The following is a 22,252-nucleotide window of genomic DNA, read 5'->3' on the forward strand; positions in this document are numbered from 1 at the left end:
CCCTCCCTGTTTCAGAACTGGGCCTTGAGGGGTAGGAATGAGTCAGGTGGAAAAGGCGGGAAAGGGCATTCCCAGCTGAGGGAACAGCCTTTGCAAAGGAAGGTTCAGGGAGGAGAGCTGGGGCTGGGAGTGGCTGGGGCTGGGAGACCCCTGGGGAGGTTCTCTGATGAGCGTCAGAGCGTTCTTGGCCAGCCCTGTTTTGTAAGGCTCTCTGGCTGCTGCGGAGGAACTGGGGGCAGGAAGCACGGGGAGGGGGGCAGAAGAGGTGCTGGCAGTGCCCAGGGCTCCACAGAGTGACCAGCTGAGGTCCAGCCACCATGCCAGGACTGGCCACCAGAGGGCACTGTGGGCGCAAGCTGAGGATGCCCTGCCGCATCAGGGCTGTGTGTTCGTGCGTGCATGCGTGCGTGTGTGAGTGTGTGTATGCGAGTGTGGATAGTGCGTGCGGATAGTGTCTGTGAACGTGCCTGAGCCTGAGTGGCCGCTCCGCGGACAGGTAGACGCTTGTGCATCCCGCTGTGCTCACGACTGTATGCATGTGTATCTGGGGCGTGTGCACTTGCGAGTGGGAGGGGGCCGAGGGCGTGAGTGAGCAGGGCGCCTGCCTCTAGGCCTTTGCACACGCCGTTCCCTTCCCTGGGGTGCTCTTCCCTCCCCTCCCTCACCTCCTGAGGCTGCAGTGAGGCTCTTCCCGTCTCTAAAACCACAGCCCCGCCCCCCAGAGGCCCGCTGGTCTCTTCCCTCCTTTACCGGGAACACATCCCCTGGCGATTATAATCTAATTTGGCCATTTCGCTTGTGGGGTTCCCTCAAGAGTCACCTCCCAGAGGGCCGCCATCCTGGGCTCAGCCATCCTCTCTCCAGCCCCACCCCCCACCCTGAACCCACCTCCAGGCCCACATCCTGATCTGGCTACACCCCTTTCTCTGAGTCCACATGGAAGGGTGTTGGGGACTTATTTTCTGCTACAGGCACCCTGTCCAAAGTCCCTCCTGGCTTCTGAGTGGTCGGGGAAACCCAGCTTCGCTGTGCTGCTTAGAGGCAGAGGGAGGCCAACAGCCATGGCTGCAACCAGGGAGCTCTGCGTCCAAGCTGGGCTCTCACAGGCGGTCCCCTGCGCAGCTCCAACCCTCTGTTTCTGGCTTCTCTACCTGATGAGCTCCTCCTGGTTTTTAAAGGCCCAGTCTCAAAGTCACCTCCTCTGAGGAGCTTTCCTGACCTCACCCAGGTGGAGTCTGGCACCTTGTTCACATGTCTATTTATAGCAGCCCACAGGGAGTTTTGTGATTCTCCAGCTGTATGTCAGGCTCCCTGACTAAGCGTCACCTCCTGCAATGGCAGGTCTCGTCTGAGTCATAGGTGCCATAGGAGCAGGCTGGGTTGGGACAGGAGTTGCTTCCAGTGTCTGCGGCATGCTTTCCATGCTTCCTTTGTTCATTCCTCACATATTTTTTAGGCACCTACTATGTGGAACAGGGTTGTGCAACATAGCATAACATGTCCACAACCCTGGGCTGTGCAACAGGAGTGCTGCAGAGAGCGAGTTGGCAAGATTCCTGCCCAGGATGGTCTGACGGTCCAGAGGAAATAGGAAAGGTGTTGGTGGCGTCAGTGCTGTGCAGAGGAATACAACTGATTTGGGTGCATGGCCAGAAGGCCTCTTAAGGTAGTTCATTTAAGAGGATACCTGCAGGGGACTTCCCTGGTGGCCCTGTGGTTAAGACTTCACCTTCCACTGCAGGGGGTCAAGTGTTCAACCCCTGGTTGGGGTGCTAAGATCCCATATGCCTCCCAGCTAAAAAACCAACAGGTAAAACAGAAGCAATATTGTAACAAATTCAATAAAGACTTTAAAAATGGATCACATCAAAAACTCTTAAAAAAAAAAAAAAAAAAAGAGGAGGCCTATGGGATGAAAGGGACCAGCTCCAGGAATCATGGTGGAAGGCTGGGGGAAAAGATGTATCAGGCTGAGGGAACAGCAGAGGCGCAGGCCTCACGGTAGGACGGGTATTCGTGTGTACAAGGGGCAGCACTGAGAACCCGCTAACAGTGCGGAGGGAGCACAAGTCCCAGCGGTTGGCAGGGGCCTGAATCCAGAAAACCTACCGGACCAGGCTTGCAGTCTTTGTGGGGAGGTGTCTGTGCTGTTGCCCATTTTCCAGGTGGGTAAGCAGCAGGTCCCGAGGTCACAAGACCCATTTGGGACCAAGTGCTCTGAGCCACTCCAGACACCCAGGAGTGGTGAGCCCGGGTCAGTTTCCCATAGGAAGTTCACAAACACTTGCTGGGCATCTAGTGAGTGCCAGGCCCTAAGCCAGGCACTTGTGAGCTCACACTCATGAACCCATTTCAGAGAGGTTGCCCTGTCCCTGTAGCACAGGTATGTCAGCAGGCATGGAGATGCTCAGCACCCACCTCTGAGTGGCACGGTTGGCATTTGAACTCATAACCTGCTGAGTCCATAGCTCCTGTCTTTCTGCCCACGCCCCGGGTGCAGGAGGAAATAATGATAATAAGGAGGCCTCACCTTATCTCATCGGGCCTCCTCATCACTGTGAGGGTGGGCCCTATGGCCACCTCATCTTACAAACGAGAAGGCTTCAAGCCTTTCTAGGAGGTGGTGGAATCTGCTTCCCTCACGTGAGGTGCCTGGCAGGTGACACACTCTCGCCCACGTGAAGCGAGGGACTGACCTCGTGACCTCTGCTAGACTGTTCATTCTAGTGACCTGGTCCCAGTGCCAGATTGGTGAGTGGCTCTTGAAATCCCCCAGGCTCCACGTGGGAGCAGGAGAGAGGGCTGGTCCGTCCGGAATGAATAGTCAACAAACACCTTCTGAGTGTCTGCGGAAGCCTGGGTCCCTTCCTTTCAGCAGCGCCCGGAGGCGGGGACGCGGAAACAGGCTCCGGGGTGACATGACTTGCCCAGGTCAGCCTGGCCAGGAAGTAGTCAAAGCGGGATGTGATCTCGACCCCACCAGGGGCGGGCGCACTTTGGCGGGCGCACTTTGACGCCCGCAGCACCGACTTTTCCGCTCCCCGGGCCGCAGCTGGGCGGGCCTGGGGTACCCAGGGTTTCTGGGCACTGCAGCCTGCGCGCCCGGGGCGGGCCCGGGAGTGGGCTGGGCTGGTTTCCTGACCGGCAGCGGGAAGGACCCGCCCGAGCCCCGAGGGGCGGGGCCTGACGGGTTTCCCGGTGAGGGACGGGCTTGATAGTATGTGGGAGGAGCCGAGCCCCGAGCCAATGGAGGGTGAGATTTGAGTTTGATGGGCAGGCCCCGGACGGCGTTTGATAGGCAGGGGCCGGGCCCGGAGACTGGAGGGCCAATGGGTTCGCGGGGCGGGGCCTACGTCGGCGCCGTCCGGCTGGGGCCCTGCCGCACTGCCCAGTCTGGCCCCGCCGCCTGCCGCGGGCACGTCCCTGTAGCCGCCTTGCCCGCCGCCCGGGCCGTCCGCCTGCCTGTAGCCATGAGCGCACTCCGCCCGGGCCGAGCCCGCTACCCCCTGGACTAGTTCTGCCGCCGCCCGGACCCGCCCGCACCATGGAGTCTACTGCTCCGAGCCCGCCCGCCGGCGTGCCCACGTCCAAAGGTAGGAACGCCCGGGCTGCGGACCCGACCTCTGCGCGGTCTCCTGGCCGGGCCCGCACCCGGGCAGCTTCCCGGCCTGGAACCCCTCCCTGATCGGTCTCGGGCCCAGCCCGAACTCTGGCGAAGGTTTCGTTCTGATCACCCCACACCGGGTCAGAAACCTTGCTTGGACCTCCCCATTTGGGCCTTAACTGCAGCATGGACAGGAATGAACACTCCCAGTCTGGGTCCCTCAGTTGGGTCCCAGGTGGGATTCACTCCCATCTTGCACCCAGCCCCGCTCCACTCCTGCGTCCCAGGGCTGTATGCTGGCTGGGGTTTAACTGCCCTTCTGGGGATCTCTCTGTAAACGCCTCCTTCCATGTGGGTGTCCTGGCTACAGTCCAGCTCAGATCTCCCCTACCTCTCCCCCAAGGCTCTCCATCCTAGTAGGCCCCACCATGGCCCCATTCCTGGCCGTCCTTCAGCCCTGTCTCGGTGAGGGGGAACCTCTCTTGGCCTCCCATCACACCTTACTGCATGGCCTCTCCACTGGCTCTGCTCATCTGGACTTGCAGGCTTCTCTCTGCACCAGGGGAGCTCACCTCCTCTTGTGCAGGGTTGATTGCTACCAGGTCTGTCCCCGCTGTCTGTGGGTCCAGGGCCAACTGCCGGGCGGTTGCTGGCTATGCAATGGTCTTGCTTTTGTCTTCTCCAAGCAGCCGGCCTTCTTGGAAATTTTTGTGAGGTGGCGGCTGCGGCAGCAGGATTTGTCATGCAGAGGGGGAGGACGAGACTTGGAGGGTGAAAGGGGGATTTTTTTTTTTTTTGGCAGGAAAAGGAAAGGATGTTTTTGGCATGTCAGAGTCTCAGAGGGCTGGACTTTGTGAGAGATTTCCAAACCGGACGCATCCGTAATGAATGGGCTGCCCCCGCCTCCCTAACCTGCTGCTTCACGCCAGCAGCAAGAGTGTCCTTATCACACCTACCTTCCGTGGACTTCAGGCGTAGGATGTGAGATAGTGAATACTAAAGAGTTCTAGGCAATTGTGGGTGATGATGATGAGAAGCCTTAGCAGACAGTCTGACTGTGTTACTCTTACCATTTTTCTTGCTGGAAAGGCCCCAGCCATGTGGGATCCAGGCCTTGCCTCTCCTGGATTGTAGCTGCAGAGTGAGGAGGAGAAAGGTAACAGCTGGCCCTTAGGGACCCTAATCAGGGGTTACCCCTGCCTCTCTGGGTGGGGCTGGGGTGGTAGCTGGAGCGCTTGTGGGGTCACAGGGAGGGTGTGGGTCCTCCTTCCCTGCTGCTGCTCCTGGTGGCTGCAGTGGCTGTGGACCCGAGCCCAGCAGGCCAGGTGGAGGGTAATTAAGTCTTAACCTAAGTGGGAGGCTGGGTCCCTGACTGCTGCCTAGCTACTGTGAGTACCCGGCAGGGACTTGCACCGCGCCGACCTCGTGGAGCTTGGGAACCGGGAAATCAGACATTTCTCTTCCCCAGCTCCAGGTTTAGGCCTAGCCTGGCCAGGCTGTGAGACCTCAGGCAGGTCCATCAACCTCTCTGGGCCACAGGGTTTTCGTGGGCAGAAAGAAGAGATTCAAAGCAGTGTTTGTTTTTGAAATCCCTTTCTGCTCCTCATCAAAATAAAAATTAAAGTTGCAAGGTTGGGAAGGGAGAGTAGTCAGGCGTATGAAGGAATAAAGCACTTTGGGGCAACACTCATATGCTGTGTGACTTGAGCCCTGGTATTGTCTTCTCTGAGCCTCTCAGCAGAGAGAGGGCCAGGATGAGTTTCCAGTTTCTGGGTCTGGATAACAGATGATGTTGAGTGGGTTGGATGGAGGGTCAGGGGTCTACTCAAGGCCCAGGGACACCGTTAACCTCTTTGGGGTTTGTGGCAACACGTGGCAGGGAAGCCACAATGCCTTCCCCCGAAAATCCCAAACTTTTCCCATGTGCCATGCATTCACCCATTTATGGTTCACAGCCTCATTCACAGATAAGAAAGCTGAGGCTCAGAGGTTTTCAGCGCCTTGCCTGAGGTCACACAGCTGTGACAGATGGAGGTGGGGTTCTAGTACTCAGTGCCCGGTGCTCCCCTGTGTCCCTTTTCTGTGCTGGGTGCTTGGGCTGAGCTGGTGGGACACTTCCCCTTCCCCCATCACACCTCTGTCCAGAAGCATCTCCTTGAGTCCATGCCTGACCTGGAGGATGGCCTGAGCCAGAGATGGTGCCTTATGTGTGCATAACCCTTTACAGCTGGCACACTTCATGCTCACTGCAGTGAGGCCCATTTGACAGGTGACAAAACTGAGGTCAGACAGGAGGAGTGGCTCGACCTAGCCCCTCCCATAGTGATGTCCTCCTTCACGCCTTCTTGAGGAATTTGGACCAAGCAGGGTGTGGTTGGCACCTGACCTTAGGGAACTTTACCTCTGAGCTTCCTGCCCTGCAGGGGTGCCCTGCCCTGCCTTCCCTGCCCCTGGCCTGGGGAGTTTCCAAGAGTGCATGAGGCCCCAGGCCCCATAGCCCTGATATTTTCCCAGGCCCCCTTGCCCACAGGCCATCTCTGCCTGGGGTCAGAGGCTGAAAGCAGCCAGGGTCAGAGGGCATAGCACAGTCTGGGTCTGCTGCCTCCAGCCACATTTGTCCTTGGGGTGCCCCCAGCTGCACTGTGAGTGCTGACCCCATGGGCACTTCCTGGTTGATCCTCCTGCTGCCCCCTGGGCACACTGAGGCTGCAGGCGCACAGTGTCCTGGCCTTTCCTGCCATGTGGCTGCCCTCCCCTACCCATCCTGTCCCTGGCTCTTGGAAAGATTGGAAGGTGGCATCTTGGGGACTTTCCCCACCCCTGGCATGACGCACAGGAAACTGTCTATCAGCCAGCCTGTGGCTCAGGGCCTGAAGGGAGCAAAGTTCTCAGCCACTTGTGCGGGGAGAGGGCCGGGGCAGCGGGAGGCTTCCGGCGGGTGAGTCAGCGGGCACTGGGCACTGACTCACTCTTGGGGCATGCCAGCCTGCCGGCTGCAGCTTAAAGGGCCAATGCCTGGCTGCTGGTGGGTGGGAGGGGGGCTGAGTCCCCACCTCATGGGCCGGCCTCTGGTCCTGGGTTGGGCGTGGAGGCGGCCCCCTCCCTGGACCTGGTACGGGGTGGCTCCAGACCCCTGCTCCTGGCCCCTCGCCCATCCCCCCAGGAACTTCCTCTTGCTCATGGAGCTGGAGCAGGTGGTGGTGACTGTTTGCTGCCTTCGGCCCAGGGGCTCCTCCTGCTCAGATGTGCAGCTGGGGGCTCCAGGCTGCAGAGGAGCAGAGGTGCCTTGAACTCCCACAGAGATGAAGACTCTGGTCAGATCCCAGCCCAACCCCTCCGCTGTAATGTTGGATGTCTACTGCCCGCTGTAATGCTTTCAGTCCCCTGGCATTGCCCAGCTCTCAGATGCAAGGCCTCAGCTTCTTCACCTGCAGAATGGGTCTGGGAGCCCTGCATGCTGGTAGCTGTGAGGATGTGTGTAGACAGCCTCATCCCCCTCGCTAGTACCAGGTACAGGGACAGCAGAGACTGCCCTCTGTCTACGAGGAACCTCAGTGAGACAGGAAGGGGAGCAGAGCCTGGGCTCAGGGGTGGATGGGCCTGTGTTCAAATTCTGACTCGCTCCATTGCTTCCCAGCTTCCTCAAGTGCCCTCTCTGACCCTTAGTCTCCTCTTCTGCAAAGTGAGAGTAACCAACCCCCCATCTCAGAGTGGTGGTAAAGGTGGGAGATAGTGTTTGTCAAACAAATGTCATCTGTTATTTTCTCGTTGTTATGGCGGTGGCAGTTGTTCGTTGGTGGATGAACAAACAGAACAGGGACCTTGATGGTGGACTTTAAGCCCTATGACACGACTCTGGCTGCAGCTGGCACCTGCCAGGCTCTGGTCCCCACACTGCAGCCGGGAGCTTCATGGCCTTTTGGGCCCTCCTGGGGAGGGCTCGTGGGGAGCAGAGAGAATGGGATGGTTGCCTCCCCCACAGTGTGGGGCATGTGGGACCAGGAGTCAGGAGAGTAGGAACCTCCTAGGCCAGCTGCTCAGTGGGCAGAGCCCCTTCAGGGCCAGGCAGGGCACTTGTTGTGGGTATGCAGGGTTGGGTGAGGACTGTCTTGACCGGGGAGCACCCTGGCTGGAGAAAAGGAGGCGGTGGGGGAGTGATTCTGAAGGTCCAGCTTCAAGGTTCACCACGGAGCTGATGGGTAGCAGCTGGGAGGCAGGGCCTTGGTGGCCGTGGGGAACATTGCCACTGTCTTGGGAGGGGTCACTGTTGGGCTGCAGGGGAAGAACGACACACAGAGAGCCCCATGCCAGCTGGATGAGGGAGATGGGGTGGGCCTGCCCGGAGCTCAGCTCTGCACGCTGGGGCTCATCGCCTCTAGGGACTGTACCTGCTTCCCCTTGGCGGTGCCTCTCGGAGGTGCTCACAGCATTGCCCACGTGAGTCAGGCTTCTTGCCCAGATGCTTCTGTGGTTGCTTCCCCCTCAGTGGCTCTGGGACCCCTGCCCCCCAGAAAGGGTCACCAGACTCACCCTGATGGGGACAGGTACCTGTCACCCTCTCCCTGTCCTGAGGACCCCTCTCTGGGGTGTCACTGCAGGCTGAACTGGCAACCCAGGGGTTGTCCTGGCTTCTCTGGGAGGCTATGTCCAGTCACCCTTCCCCACCTGGTACCCCTCCAGGCAACCCTGAACTGTCCTCCTGTGGTGTGGGGCCTGGGCCTGCAGCTGCTGCTGATGCCTCCCAGCAGGTGGGCATCCATTCCTTTTATGTGTTTTATTTGCACGTATATCACAGACACCACAAGGTTATATAGAATGTACCTCTGCATTTTAAGGAATAAAGAAAAGCGAATTCTGTACTCCTGACACCCAGCTAAAAAATATCTCACATTTCTGTGCCCCTGAAGCCCTTCAGTGTTGCGTCTTTCTGATAACTGTCCTGACTTTTGTGCTCATCATTTCTGTATTGTTGTTTTAAATCGAGCCCTAAGGTACATGTGGTGTATTTAAGTTCACTGACTTGCAGGAGTCCTGGGCCAGCATCAACACCGTGGTCTGTGGGGCCAGCGCTGGTGTGTGGTGGGGGTGGGGAGAGGCTGGAACTGGCCGGCAGTGAGGAACTGCCCCATGGGGGTGATACTGGGGCCTCCGTTGAAGGTCAGAGTGTTAACGTGTGGAAGCACTGAGTGTGTCTCAGCATCTGTAGCTGTTATTGCATCAAGTGAATCTCAAGTTCCCAGTGGTACAGTGTTCCACCTGGGCAGCTGTACCACCAGCCCTGACTTTCATTGACTGCATCATTGTATAGCTTCCAGGGTTTGTCTTAAGCTTTTCACAAGCGAATGGTCCAAGGGGACGAGTGAAGGGCCTCGGGTGTCAGCAGAGGTGTTTGGGCGCCATCAGGGAGTGTAAAGGGATGCACTTCGAGCCCAGTGTCTGGGGACCAGCAGCGGAGGCTCAGTCCTGGCCAAAGGCCCTGACCCAGGCAGCCCTGGGCCCACTGGTGAGCATGTGCCCCGATGGCACAGCCTGCAGCCCCAGAGCTGGGTCTCCACTCACTCCACACTTGCCTTGGCTCTTGTGCAACCCTGTCGCCAAAAGCAAGGCTCTCTCTGCGACAAGTTCAAATCCCACCTTTGTGCCTTACAGGCTGGGTGGTCCTGGGTAAGTCCCTCCCCTTTCTCTGAGCCTCAGTATCCTCATTCATACAGTGGGGATGAACAAAAGCACCTGCCTGTTCAGTAGTCAGATACAGCACTTAGAGCAGCGCCCAGCCTGCATTGAGCTATGTCCCCACTTATGTACCTCCAGCCCAGGCCTGCTCAGGACCTGACTGGGCACCTGGAGCCTGCCCCTAGCACAGGGGTGTGCCAGCTGCCCAGCCATGACCTCAGTGTGGAGTGATTTCATCCCTTTTTTACAGACAAGGCAACATGGCTGGTTGTCGGAGGTGGGGGCCTCACTCTTAACTCCCTCTTGTCTATGATAGCAGCAGCCTGCCACTCAGATGCAGGCCTTTCCTGTCTCCTCTAGGCGCCACGATGCCCCTGGAGGAGAAGCTCGCTTCACCTCACTTAGGGAAACCAGGGCTCTCCACTCCAAGGAGCCTCCACAACCAGGCCCACATCTGCCACAGTGCCCCCAGTGCTGAGCCCACAGGGAGCACCAGGCTGGGCCGGGGCCGCTCAGCCCAGCAGCCCTGCCCGCCCCCCAGCCCACCACCCCACAGTGGCGAGGTGGCCACTTGGCCACACGCTGGCTTCCTAAACCCTGGGACCCCACCTCCCTTGTGCCACCACCTCCTGCGGCCCTACTCATCTGCAGAGTCCATGGGAGGACCCCAAGCCATCCAGCTCATAGCCTCCGTCCCCTCATCGCTGAGCAGGCAGGCCCTGAGGCCAGGTCTGAAGACATTCGGCAACTTAGGGTGCTACTGGCATCTGCGGGGTAGAGGTGCCGCCCCACAAGCCAGGATGCTCCAGCCCAGGACGCCCAGCCTGGGGAGACAGGCCCACAGATGAAGGGGGCCTGGGGGCCCTCTGAGGAGAGGCTGCAGGTGTCTGCCTACCCATCCCAGGCAGATGCTGGAGCCCCTCCCAGAGATGGATGGTTCACCCTGCTCTAAGTACAGCTGGGCCTGGGCCTTGTCTCCCCAGGGGCACTGATGCTCCTGCCCGTCACTGGACAGCCGTGCCAGCCCCACCACTGCTGGGCCCAAGCTCAGGGGCCCAGGTGGGTTCACAGAGAGGTGCTGAGGCTATACAGTAGGGTGTGCTGGAGGCTTGGTCCAAACCCAGTCCAGAGGTGGCTTCAAGAGGGTGTGCACACCGTGGCAAGGGGTGCGGGTCTTGGGCGGGAGGCTGGAGGAGACACTGGACCGCAGGAGAGGCGTGTGGTCACTGTTTCTGCTCCGGGTGGTCTAGTTCCAGGGCTGCCCAGTGCTTGCGATGCCCATTCTTCAGCACCAACTGAAGGCTGGGCACTGGGCCACATTCTCAGCTGGCCAAGAGGCGGGGACACAACTGCTTGGAGAGGTGACCCCTCGTTGGTCCCCAGGAGGTGTGGGCTGAGGAGGCGTTGCCTTGGGGCTCAGGCCCATCCAGCTCCTTGGGGAGGGGAGCGGGCTTCCTGGGGCCCTTGATGTTGGCGAACTTCAAACAGCAAAGGAACAAACTGTGCAGATGTGGCCAGGGCCAGAGCTGGCCCTGCCTGTGCCTCAGGGAGTCCTGTCCAGGGGTCTGGGCCTACTCCCGGGAAGGTTGGACCCTGCTGGTCCCCTCTCACCTCATGCCCCAGCTGGAGCTGGGGACAGGGCTCCTCCCAGATGGGGAATCTGAGGCCCAGAGGCGTGAAGCCTTCCTGGGGCAGTGGGCAGGGGTGAGATGAGGCCTTGGGTCCAGCTTCAGGCCTGAGTCTGCCCTGCCTTGACCCCTGTAGGCCTGCTGGGCTTATCTGCCCCGCCAGCCCCCACCCTCTCCGCACCCCCCACCAGCCGGGAGTGAGTTGGGGTGAAGTGCTGATGGTGTCAGGTGTGACTGTGGATCCTCATGCTTCTCCACCTGGGCCCTTTCTGGGGCAGCTGAGGTTGAGAGAGGCCAGGGTGCCTGCACACGGGGCCTGCACACAGGCGGCCTGCACACGGGGCCTGCACATGGGCGCCTGCACACACCGGGCCTACACACAGGGGGCCTGCACATGGGTGCCTGCACACAGGGGGCCTGCACATGGGGCTTGTACATGGGTGCCTGCACACACAGGGCCTGCACACAGGGGGCCTGCACACACAGGGCCTGCACACAGGGGGCCTGCACACACGGGGCCTGCACACATGGGGCCTGCACACACAGGGCCTGCACACATGGGGCCTGCACACACAGGGCCTGCACACAGGTGCCTGCACACATGGGGCCTGCATACATAGGGCCTGCACACGGGCGCCTGCACACACAGGGCCTTCACACAGGGGGCCTGCACATGGGCGCTTGCACACAGGGTCTTGGCCCATGGGCCTGGCTGTGGGTAAGGCCTGTCAAACAAAGCCCCACTTGCTGGGTGGCTTCAATACTGGACTTCCTGTCTGGTGGCTGGAGCCCATCTAGGTGTCACAGAGCTGGTCCTGCTGTGGCTGCAGATGGTCATCTTCCTCCCGGATGCACGTCTTGTCTCTAAGTCCAAGCTTCTCCTTTTTAAGGAGCCTGTTGTGTTGTATCAGGGCTCCACTTTGTGACCTCACTGTGACCTGATCATTTCTGTAAATCCAAGTAGGATCATGCTCAGAGGTACTGGGTGTTGGGACTTCAGCTTTCACTCTTCAGGCCTGGGAGCGCAGGGGCCTCATGAGGGCTGGGGAGCAGGCGTATCTTCCTTGGGGGTGCTGTCTTTTCTCAGACGACCGTGGAGTGACTATTTCAGGATGACCGGCGGGGCTTGGACCCTCTAGCCTGGGCTGGACATGTCCTGTGGGGAGGCCTTGGGGTCCCATCCTGGCACTGACCACAGTGGCCCTTGGCATCTGTGTCAGTGCCGGGCCCTTGGGGCCTGTCCCTCTCTGTCCCTGGGGATGTTGGTTGACCAGTGATTGACTGCACGCTCCCTTCTCTCCCTTTTAGGAAAGTCCAGGAGGAAAAAGGATTTACGAATCTCCTGCATGTCCAAGCCGCCGGCGCCCAGCCCCACGTGAGTTGGCCTCTGGTGCTTCCTGGAAGGCCTCCTGCAGGGGCCAATGTAGGGGCCAGGCCGCCTGTGCGGGCGGCATCTCCTCTAAGCAGCTGCGGGGGCTGTGTGCCTCACACGTCCTCTCGGAGCTCTCCTTGCCTTTCTGAGGGCGTGTCCATGTGACAGGCCATGTGCTGCCCTGCAGATGCTTGGTGACTGTGGGGGAGGGCAGGGGACCCCCTTGAGAGGGCAGAGCTCTCTGGGGCTCACACCTCCGCTCTCCCCTGCAGGCTCCCCCGGAACTTGGACTCCCGGGCTTTCATCACCATTGGAGACAGGGTAGGTGTCAGTAGACCCTGGGAGGTGTCTGTGGGTGGAGACAGAGCTGGGCTGTGGAGGGGGGCTGGCTCCCTGACGCTGACCAGGTGGCCCATCTGGCGGCTACCTCCTGGGCCCTGGGGAGCCAGAGTCACGGTGCTCAGTGTGCAGATCCCTGGCTCTGCCCAAAGGGCCTGCATTTCACTGGCACCTCCCGACGCCAGTGGTTCCCCTGGGAGGCCGTGTGCTGCCCACAGGACATGCTGAGGAGTCTTGTTCATCTGCCTGCTTGCTTCCTCTGGCAGCAGGTCAAGAGGGAGGGTGGGCGACCAGGGCCCCGCTGCTCCCTGGGAGGCAAGGCCTTTCTTTTGTCTTGTCTGTGTCCCCAGAGCCTGAAACAGGGACTTACACACTGTAGGTGATGAATAAGTGAGTCTGGCCACCTGAGAGGGTGGGGCGAGAGGAAAAGGGCATCTCTTTAGGGCCCAGCTCCGCTGGGAGCGTTTCCCAGGCTGATGTGCTGACACCCTGTAGTAGCCTTCTGATGTAGGTGCTGTGCCTGTTTTAGAGAAGGTGAGGGGAGGCTCAGAGAGGTTACATGACTTATCCCAGGACACACAGCAGAAGTGGCTGGTGCAAGACTTGAGCACAGGTCTGACTGGCTGGTGATTCTCTTTCTGCTGCCCCAGCATCTCCACTGGTGCCTGACTTGGCCCCTCTGAACCCTCTCTCCTTTCTGTCCCCTAAGAACTTTGAGGTGGAGGCGGATGACCTGGTGACCATTTCAGAGCTGGGCCGAGGTGCCTATGGGGTGGTGGAGAAGGTGCGGCATGCCCAGAGTGGCACCATCATGGCCGTGAAGGTGAGCAGTGTCCCCGACCCAGCGCCGTTAGAGCCGGGGGCACCTGGGGCTGCACCCCTGCGGCCCGGGCTCTAACCGCAGCCCCTCCTCCCGCAGCGCATCCGAGCCACCGTGAACTCTCAGGAGCAGAAGCGCCTGCTCATGGACCTGGATGTCAACATGCGCACAGTGGACTGTTTCTATACCGTCACCTTCTACGGGGCCCTCTTTAGAGAGGTGAGGAGACACAGCCAGCCTCCCCGCTGGCAGGGAGCCCAGGAGCTCAGGCTTACCCCAGGGGATGCTGCACCCAGCCTTCTCAGAAGGCTGTCCTGGATGGGGTGTGGGGGTGGGAACAGTATGTTGCCTGTGGAGGGACCCATCGGCCAGGGTCAGAGCTGGGATGAGCCGTGGAAGTAGGAGTCTGATGGGGGACAGCCAGTGTGACAGTCGGGGAAGGCTGCCGCGTGGACCCAGCAGTGTAGGCGAGCCTTGTCGGGGAGGGGCTGGGAGGTCAGAGAACCCCTGAGGGCCGAGGGGTGGAGGTGTGTCAGGGGCTGGCTGGCTCCATGGGGAGGATGCTGGGCCAGGTAGCCCTGGGTAGATGTGGCTGAACTATGGCTGTCCACCTGCAGGGAGATGTGTGGATCTGCATGGAGCTCATGGACACGTCCCTGGACAAGTTCTATCGGAAGGTGCTAGACAAGGGCATGACGATTCCAGAAGACATTCTTGGGGAGATCGCTGTGTCTGTAAGTGGGGTTGGGGGGGTCCCAGTGGTAGTGTTTTGGGCAGAGCTGGGCCCCCCGTGTGGCCTCCAGCTGTGGCCCTGCAGCTGGGCAGCTGCCCTTGGAAGCCCCAGGTGCCCCCACCCTGGACCGGAGCCTGCTCAGGAGACCCCGGGGCCCTGGAGCCACACAGATTTGGCAGAACCAGGATCTCTGGGCCTTCCTGTGCAGTTCCTGAGTTTTGAGGCCACAGAAGAGGACTTAGTGTTCACAGCTTCCTTATCCTGAAAATGCTTGGAGGCAGCTCGCAGAGGCATGTGGTCAGGGGAGAAAACCACGGGTCTTGAGCTTGCATGTCCTAGGGCAGGCGGCTCCCTGGGCATGAGCACCCAACAGCCAAAGCAGAAGGGGAGTGGGGTCTGTGTACCTGTGGTCCTCATCCCTGACCGCAGCTGCAAACATGTTAACATACCCCCCCCCGCCAGGGCGTTGAGTCAGGATCTTTGGGGTGATTCCTGTGGGGAGTGGCTCTGAGCATGTAGCCCAGTGACTGCTGGTAGGGGAGAGGGCGGTGGATGCAAGCAGGCTGCAGAAGGGCCAGATTCTACCCAGGAGTCTGGTGGAGGGAGGGACAGCATTCTGGGGGTTCATAAGTCAGACTCGCCAGGGTCTTGGTCACATCACCTGAGACCCTGGCCCATTCAGAGCAGTGCAGGAACCAGGTATCAGGGTGGCCAGGACGCTACAGCAAAGGCTGGGATGTGGGCGGGAGCCTCAGATGGTGAGGGGCTGGGTGTGACCTGGGAGAGGGCGACAGACCACCCTGGCTGGGGAGTCTTCTGGCTCTGTCACTGTTGATGGACCTGTCTCTCCCCACCTCCCATCCCAAACACCAGATCGTGAGGGCCCTGGAACATCTGCACAGCAAGCTGTCCGTGATCCACAGAGGTCAGTGCCTGGACCGGCTGGGGAGGAGGGGCCTGGCCTCACACACACGTCCCCGCGGTCCTGCCGGGCCTGCAGTGCCGAGGCTCTGGGAGGCGACAGGCCGCGATGTGCCCGCTGCGTCCAGGCCGCTGTCCACTCCTCTCAGCCATTCCTGTCAGCCCCCAGGCCCAGTCCCAGTTTTGTTCCCTGGTGCTCAGAGCATGGACAGGGTTGACCTTCATCCTGGGACAAGAAGGCCAGCCCATCTTGTCTTGACGTGTTGTTTACGTGTTGAGGAGTGTGCAGGTGGGATGTGTACCGCTGCACGAATCCAATCATCGTTTACACTGGGTCACGCCCACCCTCCCCTCCCTTTCTTGCCCTGTGACGCCCCAGTCCCCGACTCCACTGATTTTCTCATGGGGGTTGGTTTTGCTTGTTCTCAGCCTCCCAGTTGGGCCAATGATTCTGAGACTCAGTGGGGCTGTGTGTGTCCTGCCCGTCCCCTCCCTCTGTGTTCTGAGGGGTCTGCTTTTCCACACAGAGTTCACTCAGTGGTCCCTGGGTCACTACTATTGGCAGGTTTTCGTGGCCCCTTTGGGCGTCTCTCTGAGCCCCTGCAGACATCCTTGTAAAAGGCAGGAGGGATGCACATGTCTCCCATGCGTGTGCTTGCTGGACGGCCCCGCTGTGCCCCCTAGCTCACTCCGTGCCCACTCTGTGCCCACTCCATGTCCAGCTTGAGTCCTGGGGCTCTGGGATTTCCCACAGACCTGCCTCCTGTGTTTGAGCTGTTGCCTTGTGCTTCCTGGCCAAGACTGCCGACCCCTCAGGGTGGATATTGGGTGGTTTACAGTGCTCATACTGTTAGTGATGGGTTCCCTGCATTTGGGTGGACCCCAGAGCAAGAGGTTGCACTGGTTAAGTGGAGGCTGAGTCCCAACTGTGAAGCTGCAAAGACACGGTTCTAGGGGAAGCCCTGGAGCTAACTTCTCTCCCCACCTGTGGCTGGAGGCTGGGGCTCCTGACGGTGTGGCTACCAGCTCTGACCTGGGCAGTGGGGGCCAACAACCAGTAGCTGAAAGGCGTGTCCTACTTCTGGCAGATGTGAAGCCGTCCAACGTCCTTATCAACAAGGAGGGCCACGTGAAGATGTGTGACTTTGGGATCAGTGGTTACTTGGTGGATTCTGTGGCTAAGACAATGGATGCTGGCTGCAAACCCTACATGGCCGTAAGTGGGGTGCCCAGGTCATGCCCAGAGGAAGCAGCCAGGCTCAGGCACCTAGCTGTGTCCTGCTCCATCAGGAATGAGGCCTCCCCAGACCCTGAATTTCCTTCTAGAGGGAGTCTCCTGCTCAGCCCTCTCCACCCCTTTCTGACTGGCCCCACGGTGTCCATTTGGATGATAGGTTTCACCTCAGTGGGGTGGCTGGTGGGGCCTGTGGGAGTTGCCGATACCCCAAGGTGGGACCCCCAGGTGTGGCAGCTGTGTGGCAAGACTTAGGCTTCCACCTCGAGACCCCGGCCCTCACCAGCCTCAGCTTCCACACTTGCTCTGGGGGAGGTAGGATGGGTGAGCACTGGCCCCTACGTTTTGTGGGGGGCAACCAGACCCAGCTGAGGGGGCCTGGGTGACCCTGCTCTGGCTCCTCTTCCAGCCCGAGAGAATCAACCCAGAGCTGAACCAGAAAGGCTACAATGTCAAGTCTGATGTCTGGAGCCTCGGCATCACCATGGTATGTCCTGGGGCACCCTTGCTGGTCGGGTGGAGCACAGGTGGGGGCTGTGCCAGGTCTGTGAGCTTCTGGGGGCCAGATAGTCTAGCCTGGACAGAAGGGTTGGTTGGCTTCACGATGTGAGAAGAGACAGTGCCATCAAAGATTATGGTGTCCTTAGCGGAGTGTCCGCAGGTGCCTCACGCCCTCCCTGGGTTAGGGCAGCGTTATGCCGCTCTCGTCTGTGACGGCTTGCCTGTTGGACTTGCTCAGGGCTCGTGCTCACTGAGAATGCACAGCCAGCCCAAGACCAGCTGGCTCCTTGTGCACGAGGGCTTCACGACAGTGGCGAGGCTCAGCCCTGCCCTGCTCGTTCTTGCTGATTCTCCACGTTTACTCCCACAGATAATGCCATACTATGTCTCTCTGTGCCCAGAGGCTGCTTATGTTTTCATTTTTCATTTTTTGAGCTCTTTTAGAAAAAATTACCAGGAGAGGAATGACTAGGTCCAAGGTTTGGGCACTTCTCTGTTTTTGTTCTTGAGCTCTGGTGGCCACTGCATCCTTCTCTGCAGCCCAGGCAGGGTCCTCACTCCTGTGTGCCGGAGTCAGTGGAAACTATAGGAAAAAAGGAGGCTGTCTTTGCCCTATGAAAATCCAGGGTCATAGCCATTCCCGCCACACTGTGTCACCTCCATCTGTGGGCCTGTTTGTGTCTTGGCTGGAAAGGAGCCTAGGGCCTGATGAGAAGATCCTTTCTGAGCACAGCTAGTGACCTGTTTTGGTGTGTCTGCTTGAGACGAGGTCTCTTCTGTTTATTACGGTGATCGCTTGTCAGGGTAGTGGACTTGAATTTTCATGTCAGTGGTGATCGCTTCTCAGGGAAGTGGACTTGAATTTTCATGTCAGTAGTCAAAACTGGAAGCAGAGGTTGTTGTGAGACAGCCATTCTTTGCTACAGATGGTTCCTGCAGGCGAGGCGTGGGGCACAGGGGGATCTGGGTCTGGTAGAAGCGGTGAGGCCGTGGCAGCCCTGTGTCCCGGGAGTCGGGGAGAAACAGTGACAGGATCTGAGTGGAAAGGCTTCCTGGAGGTGGAAGCATTGGACATGGGCTTACAGGTGTTGGTGGCTGGGTGGTGGGGGCTTTGTGGAGGAGGAAGGGCTGCGGACTTCATTCCTAATGGGGCCTGGTGGATTGCTGCACAGTCCAGGAGATGAACCTCTTAGTCTAACATTCCTCCTGAAGCTCATGAAAATCATTTCATTTCCCGCTTGCCTTTTCGCTAATAACAACAGCCCACATAAACGGCAGCAGAAGCTAAGGTGTTGCTGAGACATTAGGGAGGAGGGAGTGGTCTGTGGGGAACTTCGAAGCTGATCACTCTTCTAAGGCTCTTTGGTGACAGTGGCCTTATCGGGAGCACCCCAGGCTGCCAGCCCTCTGATTTTTCCAGGTTAACTAGAACCTGGGTTTTAGTGCAAAACCTTCTGAATTCAGATTGTTTGAAAACCCTATAGCCAAGCCAGTCAAAACCCAGGGTTGAATTTGTATCATGAGCTATAGTCTTTGCTGGCTGGGACAGAACCAACTCCTCTGTCCCCTTGGCTTTCATCTTTGGACTGATGTCACCTGTCAGCCCCTTGACCTGCCTCACAGCCCAGCTCTGGATGCTGGACCAGGACAGGCAGGATCTTTGAAGGCTTTGCTTCCGTGTGCAGAGTGTGGGTGTCTCTGACCCAGGGGTGCTATCTCCACTGCAGATCGAGATGGCCATTCTGCGATTTCCTTACGAGTCCTGGGGGACCCCCTTCCAGCAGCTGAAGCAGGTGGTAGAGGAGCCGTCCCCCCAGCTCCCAGCTGACCGTTTCTCCCCTGAGTTTGTGGACTTTACTGCACAGTGGTGAGTCTCAGCCCTGCTCAGACCTGAGGGCCTCCCTGAACCCAGTCAGTACCCCTCCCTGCCCTGGCCAGATCCCATCCTCCCTGGGCCTGGTCTCCTTTTTGAGCAGATAAACCCCAATAACAGGATCAAAATAGAAGGCAGAAATAGTTAGAGTATAAGGATAATTTGACAAGCTATAGTCCTGGGAGGAGTTTTTAATACAGTTCCTCTAGAAACGGACAGATCACATAGATCAAAAAAGAAAATGAAGAGTATATGGAGGATTTAAATACACAGTAAATTTGCTTTTGTTGATGTGTAGAATTTTGTATCACATTAAAGAATGCCCACAAGATCCTTGTAAAGATTAATTATGTTTGAGATTACAGAGGAAATAAGGGAAAAGGCAGGAGGCAGAGTCTTATAGGCCACATTCTCTGACTGGAATTAGATGGAACAGGAAATACATAACTATGGAGAAAAAAAGCTACAAGGAAATTAAAAGTAAATTCTTCTAGTATACTCTTGGGCTATAAGAGAGATCTAAAACATACAATCATAAAGTAGTGAGAAGTGAAGACTGAGAGTCTAACATACCAACAGCTATGTGCTGTGGCCGGAGAGACGCTCAAGGGAGAATTCACAGCCTTTCTTTCTTTCACTGGAAAAGAAGAAAGTCTTAAAACAGGTGCGCCTGGCAGGCAGGATCATTCTCTCCCAGGACCCGTGGTAAGGAGCTTCCTCTCTCGATTAAGGACACCAAGCATATGATGGTTAGTGGTAGCATGTTAGTGTTGGGATCATTGGAAATCTCCTAGGTCACTATTGGTCCAGTCTCTCTGGTGGGCACCACGGATCCCACTCTGCCCTTGGAAGCCCCCAGGACAGTTCAGCCCTTTCTTTCCTGAGCCTCGGGAGCATGTGTGTCCCCTTGCTGCTTGGGCAGGGCCGAGCCCAGCCTGACTTGACTGGCCTGGATGGGCTGGATTCGCTTCCCTGCCATCCTGGCCCCAGCCTACCCTGTTCTCTCCTAGCCTGAGAAAGAACCCCGCGGAACGCATGAGCTACCTGGAGCTGATGGTGAGTGTGGGTGGGGCTCTCTGGGAGAGGGCTGCCTCTATGCACAGCGGTGGGCAGCTCCTCTGGCTTGCCTCTGCATTCACAATTTTTCGAGGGACTTTGTCTCTCATTCTCTCATTCACTGTGTACTCTGGCTCCCTCTTTCACCCTTCATGCCAGGCCCTTGGAGTGGGGCAGAGGGCCAGCAGGGCAGGTGGGCCGTTTTACTTGGAGGTGTCGGGAGGTTTTGCAGGGGAAGTGGGCCTCGAAGGATGAATGAGGGTCTTCTCTCTGACGGAGAGGGCACTCCACGTGGAAGGCCCATTGTGGGCAGAGTCCTGGAGTGTGCAGGCAAGAGCGAGTTGAGGGTGGTAGTGAGAGAGCTGGGGAGGAAGCCTGAACACTCTCTACCTGGAGGGCCTCCAAGGGCAGAGGTGCTGGAAGGGTCAGGGTGCGGGTTAGTACTAGGGGTTGGCTGGTTGCCCCTCCAAGGTGACTGCCTTCTGTACCCTCAGGAGCACCCTTTCTTCACCTCGCACAAAACCAAGAAGACTGACATCGCTGCCTTCGTGAAGGAGATCCTGGGAGAGGACTCGTAGGGGCAGGGTTTGGACCTGCTCCAACCCTCTGTTGGGGCAGTGCTTGCCCACACCCATAAGCTACTGCCGCCCTGGCCTTGGGCACCCAAGAGGAATCCAGGGGGCTGCTCCTGCCTGACAGGCAAGGTCCCAAGTGCCAAAGAACCAGACCATCGGGGACCCCCAGTGCCTCTGCCCCTGCTGCTCCAAGGACCCCAAGACTCTGGACTTGGAGGGCCCTGATGCCCCTCACAGAGAAGGCAACCCTGCCTTGTGCAGGCCACTGCCTTGGCCCAGCCCTGGATGCCACCCAAGTTGTATATTTTTTTATCTCTGAATGGACTGAATGGACTTTGCACACTTGGCCTAGGCTGGCCACACCTCTGTCCCGGCATTGGTTGGGGGACCCAGCATGGGGATGAGCCACGTGAATTCCCTGGAGCTCCCACAAGGCAGGTGCCAGAGCCGCCGAGGCCTTCACCCCAGCACTGGCAGACGGGGCGCTAAGGGCACTGGGGTCACCTTGCCCTTGCCTGCCGCCTCTAGGGGTGTTGTTTCACCTTTATTTTTTTAATTTATCTTCCTGATTTTTTCTTTCGCTTTGTGGGTTTGGCTGGTTTTTCTTGCATGGTTTGGAGCCGATCACTTTTCTGTCACCTGCTAGGGGACCAGCAGGCTAAGACCTGCTCTGTCTGCTCAGGCTGGGGTCTTGGGAGATGGGCCTAAGGTCTCCGCTCAGAGAGGTGCTAGGGGAACCATCCAGCTCATTCTCCTTGGGGACTGGCTCGACAGGGGCTGTGGATTTGCTTTTGGTATTGTTTAAAAATATATATATATATTTTTTTTTTGAAGAAGGAACTGCCTGTCCAGGGTCCTGTCCCTGATGGGTTGGGGCAGTTGGCTGATTGCTGTTTTAATTAAAAAAAAAAAAAGTGGGGCAAAAGGTTGTGTGACTGTGTGTCAGAGCTGTGAGCCCTCCCACTGTGCAGTGGTGGCTGGTGGCTCTGAGGGACAGGGACAGGCAGCATGGTCAGGGGGGCCTCTGGCCTTCCAGGGCTGTGCACTTCCACATGTGAGGACACAAGGCTGCCTCCGGACTGTGACGAGGCTGCAGGCCCTTGCTGGACGCTGGACAGAGCACAGACTTAGGCCTAGTCCCCTGGGGGCATTGACAAGTGCATTGTCAGGCGCTGCCCGGGGCTGGGCGGCCACCTCACTGAGGGTAATTTCATTATCCCCAGCTCACAGATGAGTCCAGAGCCACACAGCTCAGGATTGGAGAACTAGGCTCTGGGACAGAGGGAGTGGGGCAGCTGGAGGACGGCCCCCTTGGCAGGGTTCTCACTCTGTGATTCTTGAGGCCTGGGCTGAAACCCTCTTCCTTTAGACTGAAGTAGAAGGGAATTTATTTGCTCACATAAGTGTGCCTGGCTTCAGGCCCCGTGGGATCCAGGAGCCAGGTTAATCTCCTGTGGAACTTAAATCCACCTTACTTGTTTTCTTTATCTCAGTTTTATACTCCCCACTTGGGGCCATGTCAGGACTCAAGTAGCTGCTGCAGCTTATCAAAATGGTCCAGAACTGCTGAAGCCCCAGGACTGGCTCTTCTCGGCTGGGAAGGGTCATAGGCTCATCCTCATGCCCATCTTGGGCAGCAAGGATCCTGCTCAGGAGAGTTTTCTGGCCTGCACTCCAAGATCTGAGAGCAGGGCCTAGCTGGCCCTCTAGGGGAAAGGGCATGTTCCCACAGGAGACACGGATCCTCCTGGGGTCCCTCTTTCCTCTGCCTCTATCCACCAGTCCTCCCATCTACAGCCAGAGGCGGAGTGTGACTTTAATGCCCAAGTTGGCCTCAGCCTGGGACAGCCTCTGCGGGTAGTCCTCCTGGATGCAGCATTTAACAGCCTCAAGCTCCATCTGGGCGGGGAGGCCGTTCTCACC

At 58.4% G+C, this 22,252-nt stretch overlaps 1 protein-coding gene and 1 long non-coding RNA gene across 2 annotated transcripts; both read left to right on the forward strand.

Annotated features, from left to right (window-relative positions):
• Positions 358–2,996, forward strand: LOC106503251. Its single transcript, XR_001296871.2, has 3 exons — positions 358–496; positions 1,457–1,666; positions 2,777–2,996. It is a non-coding gene; the product is annotated as an uncharacterized LOC106503251 (long non-coding RNA).
• On the forward strand, positions 3,397–21,254 carry MAP2K3 (mitogen-activated protein kinase kinase 3). Its single transcript, XM_005693631.3, has 12 exons — positions 3,397–3,593; positions 12,214–12,280; positions 12,550–12,598; positions 13,326–13,439; positions 13,536–13,655; positions 14,054–14,170; positions 15,043–15,094; positions 16,179–16,306; positions 16,734–16,811; positions 18,553–18,692; positions 19,709–19,754; positions 20,249–21,254. The coding sequence occupies exons 1-12, from the start codon at positions 3,545–3,547 to the stop codon at positions 20,330–20,332; spliced, it is 1,044 nt and encodes a 347-aa protein (XP_005693688.1). The 5' UTR covers positions 3,397–3,544; the 3' UTR covers positions 20,333–21,254.

Source organism: Capra hircus, chromosome 19, assembly GCF_001704415.2.
Source record: "Capra hircus breed San Clemente chromosome 19, ASM170441v1, whole genome shotgun sequence".
Taxonomy (NCBI): Eukaryota; Metazoa; Chordata; class Mammalia; order Artiodactyla; family Bovidae; genus Capra; species Capra hircus.

Coding starts and splice junctions, on each gene's coding strand:
- MAP2K3 (XM_005693631.3), top strand. CDS start 3,545: ATGGAGTCTACTGCTCCGAGCCCGCCCGCCGGCGTGCCCACGTCCAAA. Junction 13,440..13,535: donor GCACCATCATGGCCGTGAAG/GTGAGCAGTGTC, acceptor CTCCTCCCGCAG/CGCATCCGAGCCACCGTGAA. Junction 16,812..18,552: donor GGAGCCTCGGCATCACCATG/GTATGTCCTGGG, acceptor TCTCCACTGCAG/ATCGAGATGGCCATTCTGCG.